This window comes from Anolis carolinensis, chromosome 1, assembly GCF_035594765.1.
Source record: "Anolis carolinensis isolate JA03-04 chromosome 1, rAnoCar3.1.pri, whole genome shotgun sequence".
Classification (NCBI taxonomy): domain Eukaryota; kingdom Metazoa; phylum Chordata; class Lepidosauria; order Squamata; family Dactyloidae; genus Anolis; species Anolis carolinensis.
This window is the reverse complement of record NC_085841.1, coordinates 360,663,124-360,678,259: the sequence shown is the minus strand read 5'-3', so window position 1 is coordinate 360,678,259 and position 15,136 is coordinate 360,663,124. Positions and strand designations below refer to the sequence as shown.

Genomic DNA, 15,136 nt, shown 5'->3' with positions numbered 1-15,136 from the left:
GAACTAGAACTAGAATATATGAGTCTAAAGGTAAAGGTACCGTATATACTCGAGTATAAGCTGACCCAAATATAAGCCGAGGCACCTAATTTTACCACAAAAAACCTGGGAAAACATTGACTCAAGTATAAGCCTAGAGTGGTAAATTTCAGAAATAAAAATAGATACCAATAAAATTACATTAATTTAGGCATCAGTAGGTTAAACATAAAGCTCAAATTTAAGATAAGACTGTCCAACTCTGATCAAATCATTCTCATCTTCTTCAATGTAAATTTGCTTATGTATCCTTTTAATAATAATAGAGTAAAATAATACATGTAATAATAATAATAATAAATACAGGAAAATAATACATGCAATAATAAATAGAGTAAAATAATAAATGCAATAATAATAATAATAATAATAAGATCAGAGTGAAATAATAAATGTATTAATAATAATAAAAATAGAGTAAAATAAATGTAATAGTAGCAACAATAATAGAGAAAAATAATAAATGTAATAATACCAATAATAATAGAGACAAATAATAAATGTACCATATATTCTCGAGTATAAGCTGACCCAAATATAAGCCAACCAGAACCCTCACCCGAGTATAAGCCGAGGGGGGCTTTTTCAGTCTTAAAAAAAGGGCTGAAAAACTAGGCTTATACTCGAGTATATACAGTAAATGTTTTCCGCTGACATTAAGTCTAGTTGAGTCTACATTGCCATATAATCCATCTGAAAGCGGATAATCTAGATTTTATATGGCAGAATAATACGAGTAGACAATGAAGATGATGAAAAATGGGGACATAAAGTTGAATGCATTTGGAGAAAATCAGTAGTGTGATGTGTTTATATTGCTAGTGTCTGGATTATTTACTTGTAGATTTGTTTACTGTGTAATTAATAAAAAAAAGACTTGCATCTAGAGTAAGCAATTGCATGGGGACCAGAAGCCAAATTTTTTTCTAGCCATTCTCCCCCAGAAAACTTAAATACATCCACATTCTTCTGCAGACCTTTTTGAAATGACAACAGAAAGTGTTGTATTGCCATATTGAGAGTAAAGAAAAAAATCAGAGCTAGTATGGGTTCTTAGGTGCTTTTGGAGGTAGAATAGGGTATTTTCACATACTGTTGTGCATTTGGGAAGGCAGAAAGAACAGTCCAACGTATTTCAGTAAACTTCTGAAAAATAACAGTATGCACACATGAAATGAAGAAACAGGTCAAGCAAGGCTTAGAATCTTAGTCACACAGTCAAATAATCCAGAATATCAAGGCAGGTAATCCACAATATCTGTTTTTAATTGGGTTATCTGAGTCCACACTGCCATATAATCCAGTTCAATGAGGATTTTATACAGCTCTGTGGAAGGGGCCTCAGACTCAGAATTATAGAGTTGGAAGAGACTACATGGACCATCTTGTCCAACCCTCTGCTATACAGGAAAAGCACAATCAAAGCACCTCTCACAGATGGCCATCCAACCTCTGTTTAAAAGCCTCCATGGAAGGAGCTTCCAGTACACTCTGCGACAGAGGGTTCCACTGTTGAACAGCTCTTCTTATAGTCAGGAAGTTCTTTGTAATGTTCAGGTGGAATCTCCTATCCTGTCATTTGAACCCATTGCTCCATTGAGTCCTAGTTTCCGGGGCCACAGAAAACAAGCCTGCTTCTTCTTCCTTGCAGAAGTAAAGAAAAATACGTTGAACCTTCTAGAGAACCACTTCTTGTGGCTTTGCTTTTTGTATAATTTCAATTTTGGTAGCTACTTGAGGATCTATGATTTTTCTACAGTGTATCTACTCTCTCCTTTTCTTTTTGTTTTGCTCAGCAAAAGATTCTGGAGGCAGCTGCTGTTTACCTTGCCTGTTGTGATCAGGCACAGTAGGGATGACTAGAATGAAATACTCTACTGCTTTTTTCCAACCTTAAAATTTGGCTGGATCTTCATTCCTTATACCCCAGGATGTCATCTGATCTGAATTGCATTACAGTAGAGTCTCACTTATCCAACACTCGCTTATCCAACGTTCTGGATTATCCAACGCATTTTTGTAGACAATGTTTTCAATACATCATGATACTTTGGTACTAATTCGTAAATACAGTAATTACTACATAGCATTAATGTGTAATGAACTACATTTTCTGCCAAATTTGTTGTCTAACATGATGTTTTGGTGCTTAATTTGTAAAATCATAACCTAATTTGATGTTTAATAGGCTTTTCCTTAATCCCTCCTTATTATCCAACATATTCGCTTATCCAACGTTCTTCCAGCCCGTTTATGTTGGATAAGTGAGACTCTACTGTAATTTCAATTTTGGTAGCTACTTGGGGATCTATGATTTTTCTACAGTGTTTCTACTCTCTCCTTTTCTTTCTGTTTTGCTCAGCAAAAGATTCTGGAGGCAGCTGCTGTTTACCTTGCCTGTTGTGATCAGGCACAGTAGGGTTGGCTAGAATTAAATACTCTACTGCTTATTTCCAACCTTAAATTTCGGCTGGATCTACATTTTCTATATCCCAAGATGTCATTCCAGATTATCTGATCTGAATTGCATTATATGAGTCTACAATGCTAGATCATATGGGATAAACAAATAATCTGGGATCAGATCTTGAGATAAAATGCAGTGTAGATCCAGCCTTCATTGCAGACTCCTCTTGCAACCCGAGACTGAGATCTACACTGTCCACTTAGATCAGTTTGAAACCAGCCAAGAAGGAAGCAATTTCACTGTATGGATGATTACATGGGAAGTCCTGAAACTGATTTGACACATGGATGATGCTTATACGCATCACAGAGGCTGGCCTCAAACTGGTTCCAGGATTTGTAGGCTTCAGGGCAGTGAAAGAATCAGGTTTTTTCCCACTTTCCTTGGGCACAATGTGTGTGTGTGTGTGTGTGTGTGTGTGTGTGTGTGTGTGTGTGTGTGTATATATATATATGGACCACCAGAGCATGCATCCGTTAATCTCTTTTGCTATGTTTTGCTTAGGCGCACTGATGTGCATTACGGGCTCTGTTTCAGAGTATCCCCTAACTTTGCTTATCCCAGTTTAAAGCCCTTAATGCATATTGCGGTGTGAATCATCACAAACATGTCAAGCTGTCTTCAAACTGAGTGGTCAGTGTAGATGTGTCTTGGAAGTCTGTGCTTCCATCGCCACTTCTTCACCATGATCTCAATGCTGATGCTGCTCAAGAGAAAGAGCAAGAAAGTGGGGATGTGCAGCATACAACGTTTGCTGGAAACTCTGGACTTTTGTGTGACCTTGGGGCAATCTGGACAGCTAGATGTGATGTCCAGAATGGACACTGGTGCTTGTCAGTGTTGGGGATAGGAGACTTGGAAAGATTATGGAGTCAAAAGAAATGTGTGCACCTCAATTGCATCTCCTCCTGTCTCAGATTGTAAAATCACCCTAAATTTCTTTCCTCCTGGATTTCACAGATAGTTGCAGCAATAATGGCCATCACCGGGATTGTTATGATGGCCTATGCAGATGGGGTCCATGGCGATTCAATTATCGGTGTCGCATATGCTGTTGGATCTGCGTCGACCTCGGCACTTTATAAAGTAGGTTGTTAGTATTTCTTTTATCTTAAAAAGCTTCAAAATATACACACACAGAAAAGCAAAACAAGATTGGTATGAGATAATGGGCTTGCCTCATTTGCATTCCGAGCCAGGGGCTTTGGCAGAAAGTTACATAGATAATTAGTTTGTAGCCACCGAGGATTCAGCTTGACTTCCCTTTATCAAGCCTTAATGAAAACTCTATTATTTCAGGACGGACAGATTAACGTTGATGAGTTCTTCTCATTGTCTACATTAGTGCTTATTGGCATAGAGAGAGATCGGCTATGCACAGCCAGTGGAAAAAGAAGAGGGCTAAAGGACCCCAAAGGCACCAGATCCTATGGGAGCTAAGCAGGGCCAGTCTGGGGTTGTACTTGGATGGGAGACCACCAGAGGCTGTAAGCAATGGCAAACAACCCCTATTTCTTGCCTAAGAAAATCCTATAAAATTCATGGGATCACCATAAGCCACCATGTTGGCATAAAATAATTACAAATTCTGCTGGTCTGTTGCTATTAGCCCAATTAAGTCAATTTTGATAATAGCTGATATCTCAATTCTGTCATTTGTGCAATGCTAGAAATGCTACAACTGTAATACTGTGTGCCCAGGGATACCCCATTTGATATTATGGCTATAGTGCTAGACCCCGAAAACATCTTCATAAACAACAAACGGTCTTGAGATTGGGTTGCTGTGAGTTTTCCAGGCTGTATGGCCATGTTCCAGAAGCATTCTCTCTTGAAGTTTCACCCACATCTATGGCAGGCATCCTCAAAGGTTGTGAGACTGTGGGTGAAACTTCAGGAGAGAATGCTTCTGGAACATGGCCATACAGCCCAGAAAACTCACAGCAACCCAATGATTCCAGCCATGAAAGCCTTCGACAACATAGTCTTGAGATTCGTTCTGTGATGGTCACATAGATAAGAATAGACATTAGATATTGCCTATTTTGTCTGTTTCTTCGTAGCTTTGAAGTTCTATGACATACTGATGGATCCCATTCAGCAGAAGGATAGAATATAAATTAAATAAATACTTAGGTCCAAAAAAATTGATGTTGCACCTCTCACTGACATCCCTTCTCCACAACTCTATCCTCACCAGTCTCCTTCTTTCCCTTCTTAGGTTTTGTTTAAGATGTTCCTTGGAAGTGCCAACTTCGGAGAAGCAGCACACTTCATCTCCACCCTCGGCTTCTTCAATTTGATCTTCCTTTCTTTTACTCCCATCATCCTATATTTTACCAAGGTGGAATATTGGTCTCCTTTCTCAGCTGTGCCCTGGGGTTACCTGTGTGGCATCGCAGGGCTCTGGCTAGGTAGGTTCACTAGAAAATATGTCAATATTCCAATGTGTCTTTGAATTTTCCCCACAGTCTCAGATACCTGTCGAGTGGTAAATATATACACTGTAGATGACCACTTGCAAACTGTACACTTGTATGCATGTATGAGGGTTGAATGAAAAGTCATGCCTCCACCTCCATAACTCCTCAACAGATGACAGCCTGATCTGTGGCAGGTCCTGGCTTGTTCAGTAGACTCTCCTCTACAGTTCCATTTGGCGGGAAGCCTTAGCATTGAACGATTGTGTTGTTAAAGTGCAAAGTATGGACCCTGCGCAGACGGTCGGTCAATGTGACTTGAGCAACGTGCAGTCATTGAATTCTTGACTGCAGAAGGTGTCACCCCAAAGGAGATTCATCAGAGAATGCAAGCTGTTTATGGTGATTGTGTTGATGTGAGTCCTGTGCATCATTCAGCGAGTAAGTTTAAAGACGTTGAGGTGGGAACATCTTACTTGCGTGACAAAGAGTTGGACGTCCTGTGACAGCAACCACCAAGTTTCACAAGCAAAAGGTTGACAGATTGATTTGTTGGATTATGGTTGTATGTGTATGAAATGTAAATCAAGTGTTTTCTGCTGTTTTGCAAGAGTGTGTGTTTCAGTAATGAAACAGTTAACAGCAGGCTAGTTTTGATTGACAGTCTGTTGTGACTGCTATGACCTATCAGGCTTGATTTCCGGCTTTGGAGGTCGGAACTTCCTGCAGACTGAGGAATGTGTTTTTCTTATCTCTGTATGTTGAGCTGGTGCTTGCCGAGCAAAGAGGCTATAGAAGAATGCCAGCTTAGAGCGATGGCTTTTGCTATGCTTTGTAAATATGTTTGTAGATATTGAAATAAATGTTTGGACTTCAGACTACTGATGTGTTTGAGTATGACATTGAATAGAGGAATTGGTGTGGCAGACGATTGCAACCAATTCATCAGGGTGCTGGAGAAGATGATTGATGGAGTTTTGAAGAAACCCATCCAGCACGCACCCTGACCTCCCTAGCTGTCGTGATTCAGGATGATCGTATCACTCAGAGAGAAATTTCAAGCATCATCAGCATTTCACAAGAACGTGTGGGTCACATTATTGCTTTGCTTGGCTATCGGAAGATCTGTGCACGATGGGTCCTGTGAGACACTGGTTGCGGAAACAGAGTGTCGACTTCTTCTGTGACGGCTTCAGAAAACTTGTTCATCATTGGCAGAAATGTATCCAATTGTCTGGTGATTATATGGAAAAGTGAATAGTGGTAGTTAAAGAGCACATTCTAAGGATTGTTTCTGCGTATGATTTATTAAAATATCCCCATCCACACCCAAGTAACGAAGGTGGAGGCATTACTTTTCATTCAACCCTTGTACACTGTAGATGGCTTTTCATGACTCCATTCTATTTAGTCATGGGAGTTATCATTTTATAGCAAACTTGGCCCCTCCCGGTGTTTTAGACTTCATCCATTGCATGTTGAGCCTGATGCGCAATAAGATTGCTGTTCGACTGGATTCTGATTCAGTCAAAGATGACTTCATAATAGTTCTTTTTTTTACTTTCTAGCTTTCAACATTTTGGTGAACGTCGGTGTTGTGCTTACATATCCCATCTTAATATCCATTGGGACAGTGCTCAGTGTTCCTGGCAATGCAGGTAGATATAAGGCATGTCTCTCCGTCTGTCTATTAATCTGTGCATCAAACAAGCTGCTCCATCGAGCTCAGAAAAAGGTAGCCTTTGGATGATGACATCCAGAAATTGCTGGTTGCCTTGGATTCTGGGGTTTGTAGTCCTGGGATTTATAGTTTGGTGAGGCACTGGCACTTTTTGGCAGAGAGCCAAGGAAGCCAAAGCAATGCCAAGTAATTATTACTAGCGATGCCAGTGAATTAATTACACTGTGTAGATGCACCCTGAGTAGTGATTGTGAATATGGAACAGGAACCTAGATGTACTCGTTTGTAAGTGTTCCATATTAATAATCATTACTTTATTCATGAGTGTGGTTCTCTTTCAATGATAATAACTTCCTCCTCTTACAATTTACTTTACTGGGCATCAACTGCTATGATCAGTTGATGCCAATGATCAGAACATAGATCAACAATGTGTCAATCAAGTTGGTTGGTTCAGTATTTAGTATGTGACTCTCCCAAGGACACCCTGTGGGTTTTTAGGGCTGAATGAAGATTAAACCCTGATCTCCAGAGTCCAAGACTCAAACCACTACATTATGCCAGTTCTTATCTTTGATATGATTGATATCTTTCAATATCCTTTCTTTGAACATAAGAAGAGACCAAGAATGGTTTGTCAATAAAGCCAATTGCCCAGAGAGATTATGGGGGTCTTCTTGGCTCGACAGCAGTATGTGTGAAAAAGATCTTGGAGTCCTTGTGGACAAGTTAAACATGAGCCAACATGTTTTTTAGTGGCGGATAAAAAAGCCAATGGGATTTTGGCCTGCATAAATAGGAGTATAGTGCCTAGATCCAGGGAAGTCATGCTCTCCCTCTATTTTGCCTTGGTCAGACCACATCTGGAATACTGTGTCCAATTTTGGGCACCACAGTTGAAGGGAAATGTTGACAAGCTAGAATGTGTCCAGAGGAGGGAGAATAAAATGATCAAGGGTCTGGAGAACAAGCCCCATGAGGAGTGGCTTAAGGAGCCGGGCATGTTTAGCCTGCAGAAGAGAAGGCTGAAAGGAGACATGATGACGGCCATGGATCAAGATGTGAGGTGAAATCATAGGAAGGAGGGAGCAGGCTTGTTTTATGCTGCTCTGGAGACTAGGACATGGAACAATGACTTCAAACTTCAAACTGAATATGAGGAAGAACTTCCTAACTGTGTGAGAAAGTTGTTCAGCAGTGGAACTCTCTGCACCGGAGTGTGGTAGAGGCTCTTACTTTGGAGGCTTTTAAGCAGAGGCTGGATGGCCATCTGTCAGGGGTGCTTTGAATGCAATTTTCCTGCTTCTTGGCAAAATGGGTTTAGACTGGACAGCCCATGAGGTCTCTTCCAACTCTAGGATTCTATGACTCTTCTTTGGATGTCTTTAGAAAGAATCTGAAATCAATTTCAGCACAACCGAGAGAAAATATTTTGAAAATTATTCATAGATTGTACTATTATCCACTTAAACTATGTAGAATTAATAATGAAATTTCCAAATTATGTTGGAGAAAGTGTGGAGAAATAGGGGATTGGAGCCACACGTGCCTAAAGTGCCCAAAATTATGAAGATTCTGGGATGAAGTTCTATCATGGATGAGACAAATAGTGGGGGAAACAATATAATTCAGGGGTGGTCTACTAATGATTCTTGTTTTTGAAAGTGAGAATAAGGATTTGGTAAACAAATAATCTTATATTACTCACTAGCTGTGCCCGGCCATGCGTTGCTGTGGCAAAGTATGGTGGTATGGGAAATAAAGTATTGAGGAATTGGTGGTAGTTAAGGTAAAGGGTCCCCTGGGCTGAGTGGGTTGCTAGGAGACTCACTTGGCAAGAGCTTAGCCTTCTAACTAGCAGCAATTGGATAAAATCAGTTATTCCTCTCCCTCTAATTAGGACTTTATTTTTCTTTTCTTTTTGTTGTATCAACCTAGAGACACGGATGAGGGGTTGTGCTATCAATTTTCGAGGTTGTGGGGTGTTTACTTTTGTTGTTTTGTCCGCTGCCATGATGCCATCACTCTTTTATATATATATAGATATTTATGAGCCACAAGCTTCGAAATCATCAAAACCTGGAAAAGCTAGCAAATTTGTCAATAAAAAACGATCAAACAGGATATGAGCTGTCAGAAAAGCTAAACTTAAAAACTAAGGTTAGCAAAAGGAGAAACGAAGATCTGTTTGATAATAATATATGGAAGCCATTTATTAGCTTCATGTGTAAAAACGGTGGCGAATCCAAACCCATTCCTTTTCCTTTATTTCCCTCTTTGCGTAGCCGTCGACCTGCTGAAGCGCGAGGTGATCTTCAGCGTGGTCCGGTTGGGGGCCACCATCATCATCTGCCTGGGCTTCCTGCTGCTTCTCCTTCCAGAGGAATGGGATGAAATCACTTTGCGGTTCATCAACAGCTTGAAGGAAAAGAAGAGTGACGACCACGTGGAAGACATGGCCGAGTCCAGCGTTCACTTCCGGAGCAGAAGTCGAGCCAACGGACCCGTATCTATACCACTGGCTTAGAGCTGGTGAGACTGCTTAACTGCACGGCTATGTATATTCTGTGAATATGATTTAGTATTTTTTTTCCTCACCCCCGCCTGTATGCTAAAAAAAAAAAGACTGTCATTATTTTAAACAAACTGGGGAAGGAATGTACATTTAACGCTAAATACATCAGTACGTAACAAACCAACCAACCTCTGTTTACATTTGTACACTGAACCAGGAGGCGGTGCAAGTAAACCACAATAAATTGCTTTTATATAAAAAAGAAAATAATACAGCTTCTTTATTTTGGGTTTATCAGGGGAGGGGCAGAGAAGTGGGGTTCATCTATACCATGACAATGGGACATTGAAAACTAAGAGCACTGGGAAACAATTCACAGATTATGTAGGATATTGATAAATATGGCATTTAGTTGTGCAAAGACTCAACAAAGTAATACAGTCCATTGAATGATAGAATCCTAGAGTTGGAAAGACCCTCGAGGGCCATCCAGTCCAACTCATTCTGCCATACAGGAACACACAATCTAAGCACTCCTGACAGATGGCCACCCAGGCTCTGTTGGTTGAAAAGTAATGCCTCCACCTTCGTAACTCTTCAACAGATGGCAGTTGTGGTATGAGGCAGGTACTGGCTTGTTCGGTAGACTCTCCTCTACAGTTTTATTTGGTGGGAAGCCCTAGCATTGAACTTGCGAAGCCCTAGCATTAAATTGCGAAGTATGGAACCCTGTGCAGACGGTCAGTCAATGCAACTCAAACAATGTGCAGTCATTGAATTCTTGACAGCAGAAGGTGTCACCCCAAAGGAGAAAGGCATCACTTCATTCTCGTAACGCAAGAGGAGTTCCTGGCAAATTTCAAGTCTGTGCACTTTCATTTCAGGTGTCAGCATCCTGGGTCCCCATTGTGCAGAGATCTTCCGATAGCCAAGCAAAGCAATAATGTGGCCCACACGTTCTTGTGAAATGCCGATTATACTTGAAATTTCTCTCTGAGTGATACGAAGATCATCCTGAATCCATCTTTCCACCTTTTGCTTGTGAAACTCGGTGGTTGCTGTCACAGGACATCCAACTCTTTGTTTGTCATGCAAGTCAGATGTTCCCACTTCAACATCTTTAAACTTACTTGCCAAACAATGCACAGTACTCACATCAAAACAATCAGCATAAAAAGCTTGCATTCTCTGATGAATCTCCTTTGGGGTGACACCTTCTGCTGTCAGGAATTCAATGACTGCACATTGCTTAAGTCGCATTGACTGACCGTCTGCGCAGGGTTCCATACTTGGCACTTTAACAACACAACCGTTCAATGCTAAGGCTTCCCACCAAATTGAACAGTAGAGGAGAGTCTACTGAACAAGCCAGTACCTGCTGCATACCAGGACTGCCATCTGTTGAGGAGTTACGAAGGTGGAGGCATTATTTTTCATTCAACCCTCGTAAAGAACTCTAGAGAAGGAGACTCCATCAGATTCCAAGGCAGCATATTCCACTGTTGATCAGGTCTTACCATTAGGAAGTTCTTCCTAATGGTCAGGTGGAATTTCTGCAATTTGAATCCATTGCTCCATGTCCTAGTCTCTGGGGTAGCAAGAAAGCAAGCTTGTCCCCTACTTAATGCGACATCCCTTCAAATATTTAAACATAACTTGTAAACATGCTTTTCTCCAGTCTAAACAGATCCATAAGCCACTCCTTAGAGGGATGCATAGTTTCCAAACCTTATATCATTTTGTTGTCAAAGGCTTTCATGGCCAGAATCAATGGGTTGCTGTGGGTTTTCATGTTCCTGCTAAATTTAACCAGAGAAGTCAGCCATAACAGAGCACTTGATGAAACAACCTGGACAGAACATACTATTTGAGAACACAAAAATGCTGGACCACTCTAACAACGACCACTGAAATCCATAAGCATGTGGAAAAATTCAATAGAAAGGAGAAAACCATGAAAATGAACAAAATCTGGTTACCAGGATTTAAAAACTCTAAAATCAGGATAGTAAATAAAGAACAACACTCAGAAAATACAGGAATTCCAGACAGGAAACAATCTGGGCCAGCGAACACCTCCCAATAAAGGATTCTCCCAGGCAGGAAGAAGCTGCAAGGCTATTCAGTGCTAACCAAGGTGTCCAATTGCAACATTCACACTTGCCTCAAGCAGACAAGAATTCTTTCTCCCATGCTGGACATTTCACAGATATATAAATCCCACTTAAAAAAAAATACAGCATATAAACAGACACAGGCAAATATTCAATGCCTTGTTACAATGACATACAATGAGACACAAATACACAGACAAAGGCAAAGGTTTCTCCTTTTATTTTCAGCTCTGGAGGCAGTGCTCGTCTCTGGCTCTCGGGCAGGTGCTCTTCTCCATTTCCAATCAAAGGAGCCTGCGTTGTCCATAGACACCTCCTGGTTGTGTGGCTGCCATTAATTAATTAATTAATTTATTTATATACCGCTCTTCTCCCCCAGGGGGACCCAGAGTGGTCTTACATAATGGCAAGATTACTACCACATATAATACAAAATATAGTAAAAACCAACAATCGTAAAAACACACTTAAAAACCAATATCATACCCAATTAAAACCGTAAAACACTGTGTGACCGTTACAACAGGGCCAGTAGCATTGGGCCAGAAGTCAGAGCCAGTCTGTATTCAACTTCCCATTAATCCAACAAATACATCAGCTAATATCAACTCGTATCCTAGAATGGTCCAAAAGCTTGGGCCCACATCCAGGTCTTCAGCTGCTTCCTAAAAGACATGAGTGAGGGGGCTTCCCTAATCTCCCTTGGCAAGGAGTTCCACAGTCGTGGAGCCACCACCGAAAAAGCCCTGTCTCTCGTCCCCACCAAATGCACCTGTGACGGCGGGACCGAGAGCAGGGCTTCACTCAAAGATCTTAATCTGCGGGACGGCTCATAGAGCATCTTGGAGCATCTTTATGCCTTTTTACCACCGAAGCGGTACCTATTGATTTGCATGTTTTCGAACTGCTAGGTTGGCAGGAGCTAGGGCTAACAGCGGGAGCTCACCCTGTCACACGGATTCAGACTGACAACCTTCAGGTCAGCAGTTCAGCAGCACAAGGGTTTGATCCATTGTGTCACCATGGCCCAATGCCTCATTTCCAACAGACCTCACAACCTCTGAAGATGCCTGCCATAGATGTGGGTGAAAGATTACGAGAGAATGCTTCTGGAACATGGCCATGCAGCCCAGTAAACTCACAGCAACCCACTTATATCAATTTTGGTTGACTTTCTCCAAACATTTTCCAGGTAATTAATAACCTTCTTGAATTTTGGTGCCCAGAACTGGACATAGAATTATTCCAGGTGAGGTCTGACCAAAGCAGAATAAAGTGGGGCTATGACATCCCTGGTGGCACAGTGCGTTAAAGCACTGAGCTGCTGAACTTGCGGACCAAAAGGTACCAGGTTCAAATCCCAGGAGCGGAATGAGTGCCTGCTGTTAGCCCCAGCTCCTACCAACCTAGCAGTTTGAAAACATGCAAATGTGAGTAGGTCAATAGCTCTGGCGGGAAGGTAACCGCGCTCCATGCAGTCATGCCAGCCACATGACCTTGGAGGTGTCTATGGACAACGCCGGCTCTTCAGCTTAGAAATGGAGATGAGCACCAACCCCCAGAGTCGGTCATGACTGGACTTAACATCAGGGGAAAACCTTTACCTAACCTATGACATCCCTAGATCTAGACACTATACTTTTTCATGCAGCCTAGAATTGCATTGGCCTTTTAAGCCACCGCATCACACTGTGTTCTACTAAACCTTCAAAATCCTTTTCACGTGGACTATTTTGAAGCCTGGTGTCACTCATCCTAGATCTATTTCCCTTTTCCCATTGAAAGCCATGGTTTTCCTTTCTCCTCCTCCTCTCCGGACAGTCTCTATCTTTTGGAAGAAAAGCAACCTGGAAACTTGATTTTGGTGTGAGATGAACCACACTGCCTTCGGGCTCCTGGGGAGAAAAAAGACACAAAAAGAGAGAAAGGGAATAGACAATTTGACAAACGAGGCAGCTGTGAGATTACATTCTTCAGCACGCAAGGGGCAATCAAGGCTCTCTCTGGCAGGAAAACAAAACGTGTGGCGCATAATGCCAGCTTGAGATCTGTCCCAGAACATAATGCGTTTCCGAGGCCCGGGAAGGAAGCTGTGACAATACAGACCGTGGCGCCGATGCAAGTATTTATTGCTCTTTAAATGGATCTGCCTGTGCCCTGCAAACATGTTGATGCAACTTGGTTTTATGGGAACAAATCGATAAAGCCAACAACACCCTCCCAAGAAGGTGCTGAAACTGCTAGATCATTGTAGCTATGCTCCGTCTCCTGCTCCGACCCCTGAAACTCACTTTAAAAGCCGGTCAACTATTCTGATCAATGACCCCTCTACTTCTGCTCTTATTTTATTGGAAAAATGAACATAAAACACAACAATGATTAACCAACATCACTGCAAGGCATTAATACAATATACAGTATTTAATCTAGTCTCCAAAGTTAATGTCTAATTCAGCCAAGTGCATTATTTCATTTACCATATTTTGTTCGTCTCAGGAGCTATTAGAGAAACTGCAAGTCACTTCTGGTGTGAGAGAATTGGCTGTCTGCAAGGACGTTGCCCAGGGGATGCCTGGATGTTTTACCATCCTGTGGGAAACTTCTCTCATGTCCCCACATGGGAAGCTGGAGCTGACAGATGGGAGCTCACCCCACTCTCCAGATTTGAACCGCCAACCTTTCGGTCATTAGTCCTGTATGAGCATGAGTGCTTGGGGTGTAATATTTTTTTCTTTTAGTCGCTAGACAGTTATTAGCACAACACTGGAAATCTGGCAATGCATCATGCTATGTAAGAATATGGGATTTGGGTGTTTCAGAAAAATTAATATTCTTGCATGCCGTGCTGCATTGCCAGATTTCCAATGTTGTGCTATTAACTGTCTAGCAAGTAAAAGAAAAATATTAAGACCCCAAGCAACTCATGCTCATATATGAAATAATGCACTTGGCTGAATTAGACATTAACTCTGGAGAGTAAATACTGTATACTAGCTGTGCCCGGCCACGCGTTGCTGTGGCGTTGTCTGGTGGTGTTGATGAGAAATTGTTGAGGTAGTGGTGGTATTGAATGTCTGTTGTATGGTTGTCTTTATGTTTAGTATGCACACTGAAGTGGATTATATGGCAGTGTGGAGTCAAGATAATCCAGTTCAAAGCAGATAATATAAGATTCTAAATGGGTTATATAGCTGTGTGGAAGGGCCTTGAGTCTACACTGCCATATAATTCAGTTCAAATCTGATCTGTGGAAGAGGCCTATGTGAGGCCTAACTCTGCCTGTGCCCTGGGCTGAGTAGGTTTGCTAGGAGACCAAGTAGGCGGAGCTTAGCCTTCTAACTGGCAGCAATTGGATAAAAACAATTATTGCTCTCCCTCTAATTAGGACTTTATTTTTCTTTTCTTTTTGTTGTATCAACCTAGAGCCGTGAATTATGGGTTGTGTCGTCAAATTTCGAGGTTGGGGGGCCTGTAGTTTTGTTGTTTTGTTGGTCGCCGTGATGCCATCACTCTTTTATATATATAGATTGTATTAATGCTTTGCAGCGATGTTAGTTTATTCATAGTTGTGTTTTATGTTCATTTTTCCAACAAGCTTGATTTTGCCTTTTTATAAAAAGAACCCCACTTTTCTTCCATGGATTTTGGCATCTTGGGACTAAAACCCCAGTGGATACTAAGGACCCACTGTACATATTTTGGACTAATTTATTTGGCAACTCCCCTCTTGGTTTTGGATTCATCTCAAATTGCTTCTTCCCTTTGAACCTTGTCCTGCCAGAATCATTCCACCTGAACATCAGGAAGAACTTCCTCACTGTGAGGGGTGTTCGGCAGTGGAACTCTCTGTTGTGGTGGAGGCTCCTTCTTTGGAGGCTTTTAAGCAGAGCCTGGATGGCC

The 15,136-nt window shown here is 41.5% G+C and overlaps 1 protein-coding gene across 5 annotated transcripts in view; it reads left to right on the top strand.

Annotated features, from left to right (window-relative positions):
• Positions 1-9,392, top strand: part of slc35f4 (solute carrier family 35 member F4) — a 227,834-nt gene extending 218,442 nt beyond the window's left edge. For all 5 annotated transcript variants that reach the window (XM_062968651.1, XM_062968652.1, XM_062968650.1 and 2 more), the window contains 4 exons: positions 3,467-3,592; positions 4,728-4,920; positions 6,495-6,584; positions 8,893-9,392. In XM_062968651.1, the coding sequence (XP_062824721.1) occupies positions 3,467-3,592; positions 4,728-4,920; positions 6,495-6,584; positions 8,893-9,134 (651 nt within the window). In that variant the 3' untranslated portion in view covers positions 9,135-9,392. The remainder of the gene's footprint in view (positions 1-3,466; positions 3,593-4,727; positions 4,921-6,494; positions 6,585-8,892) is intronic.
• The last annotated feature ends 5,744 nt before the right edge of the window (positions 9,393-15,136 follow it).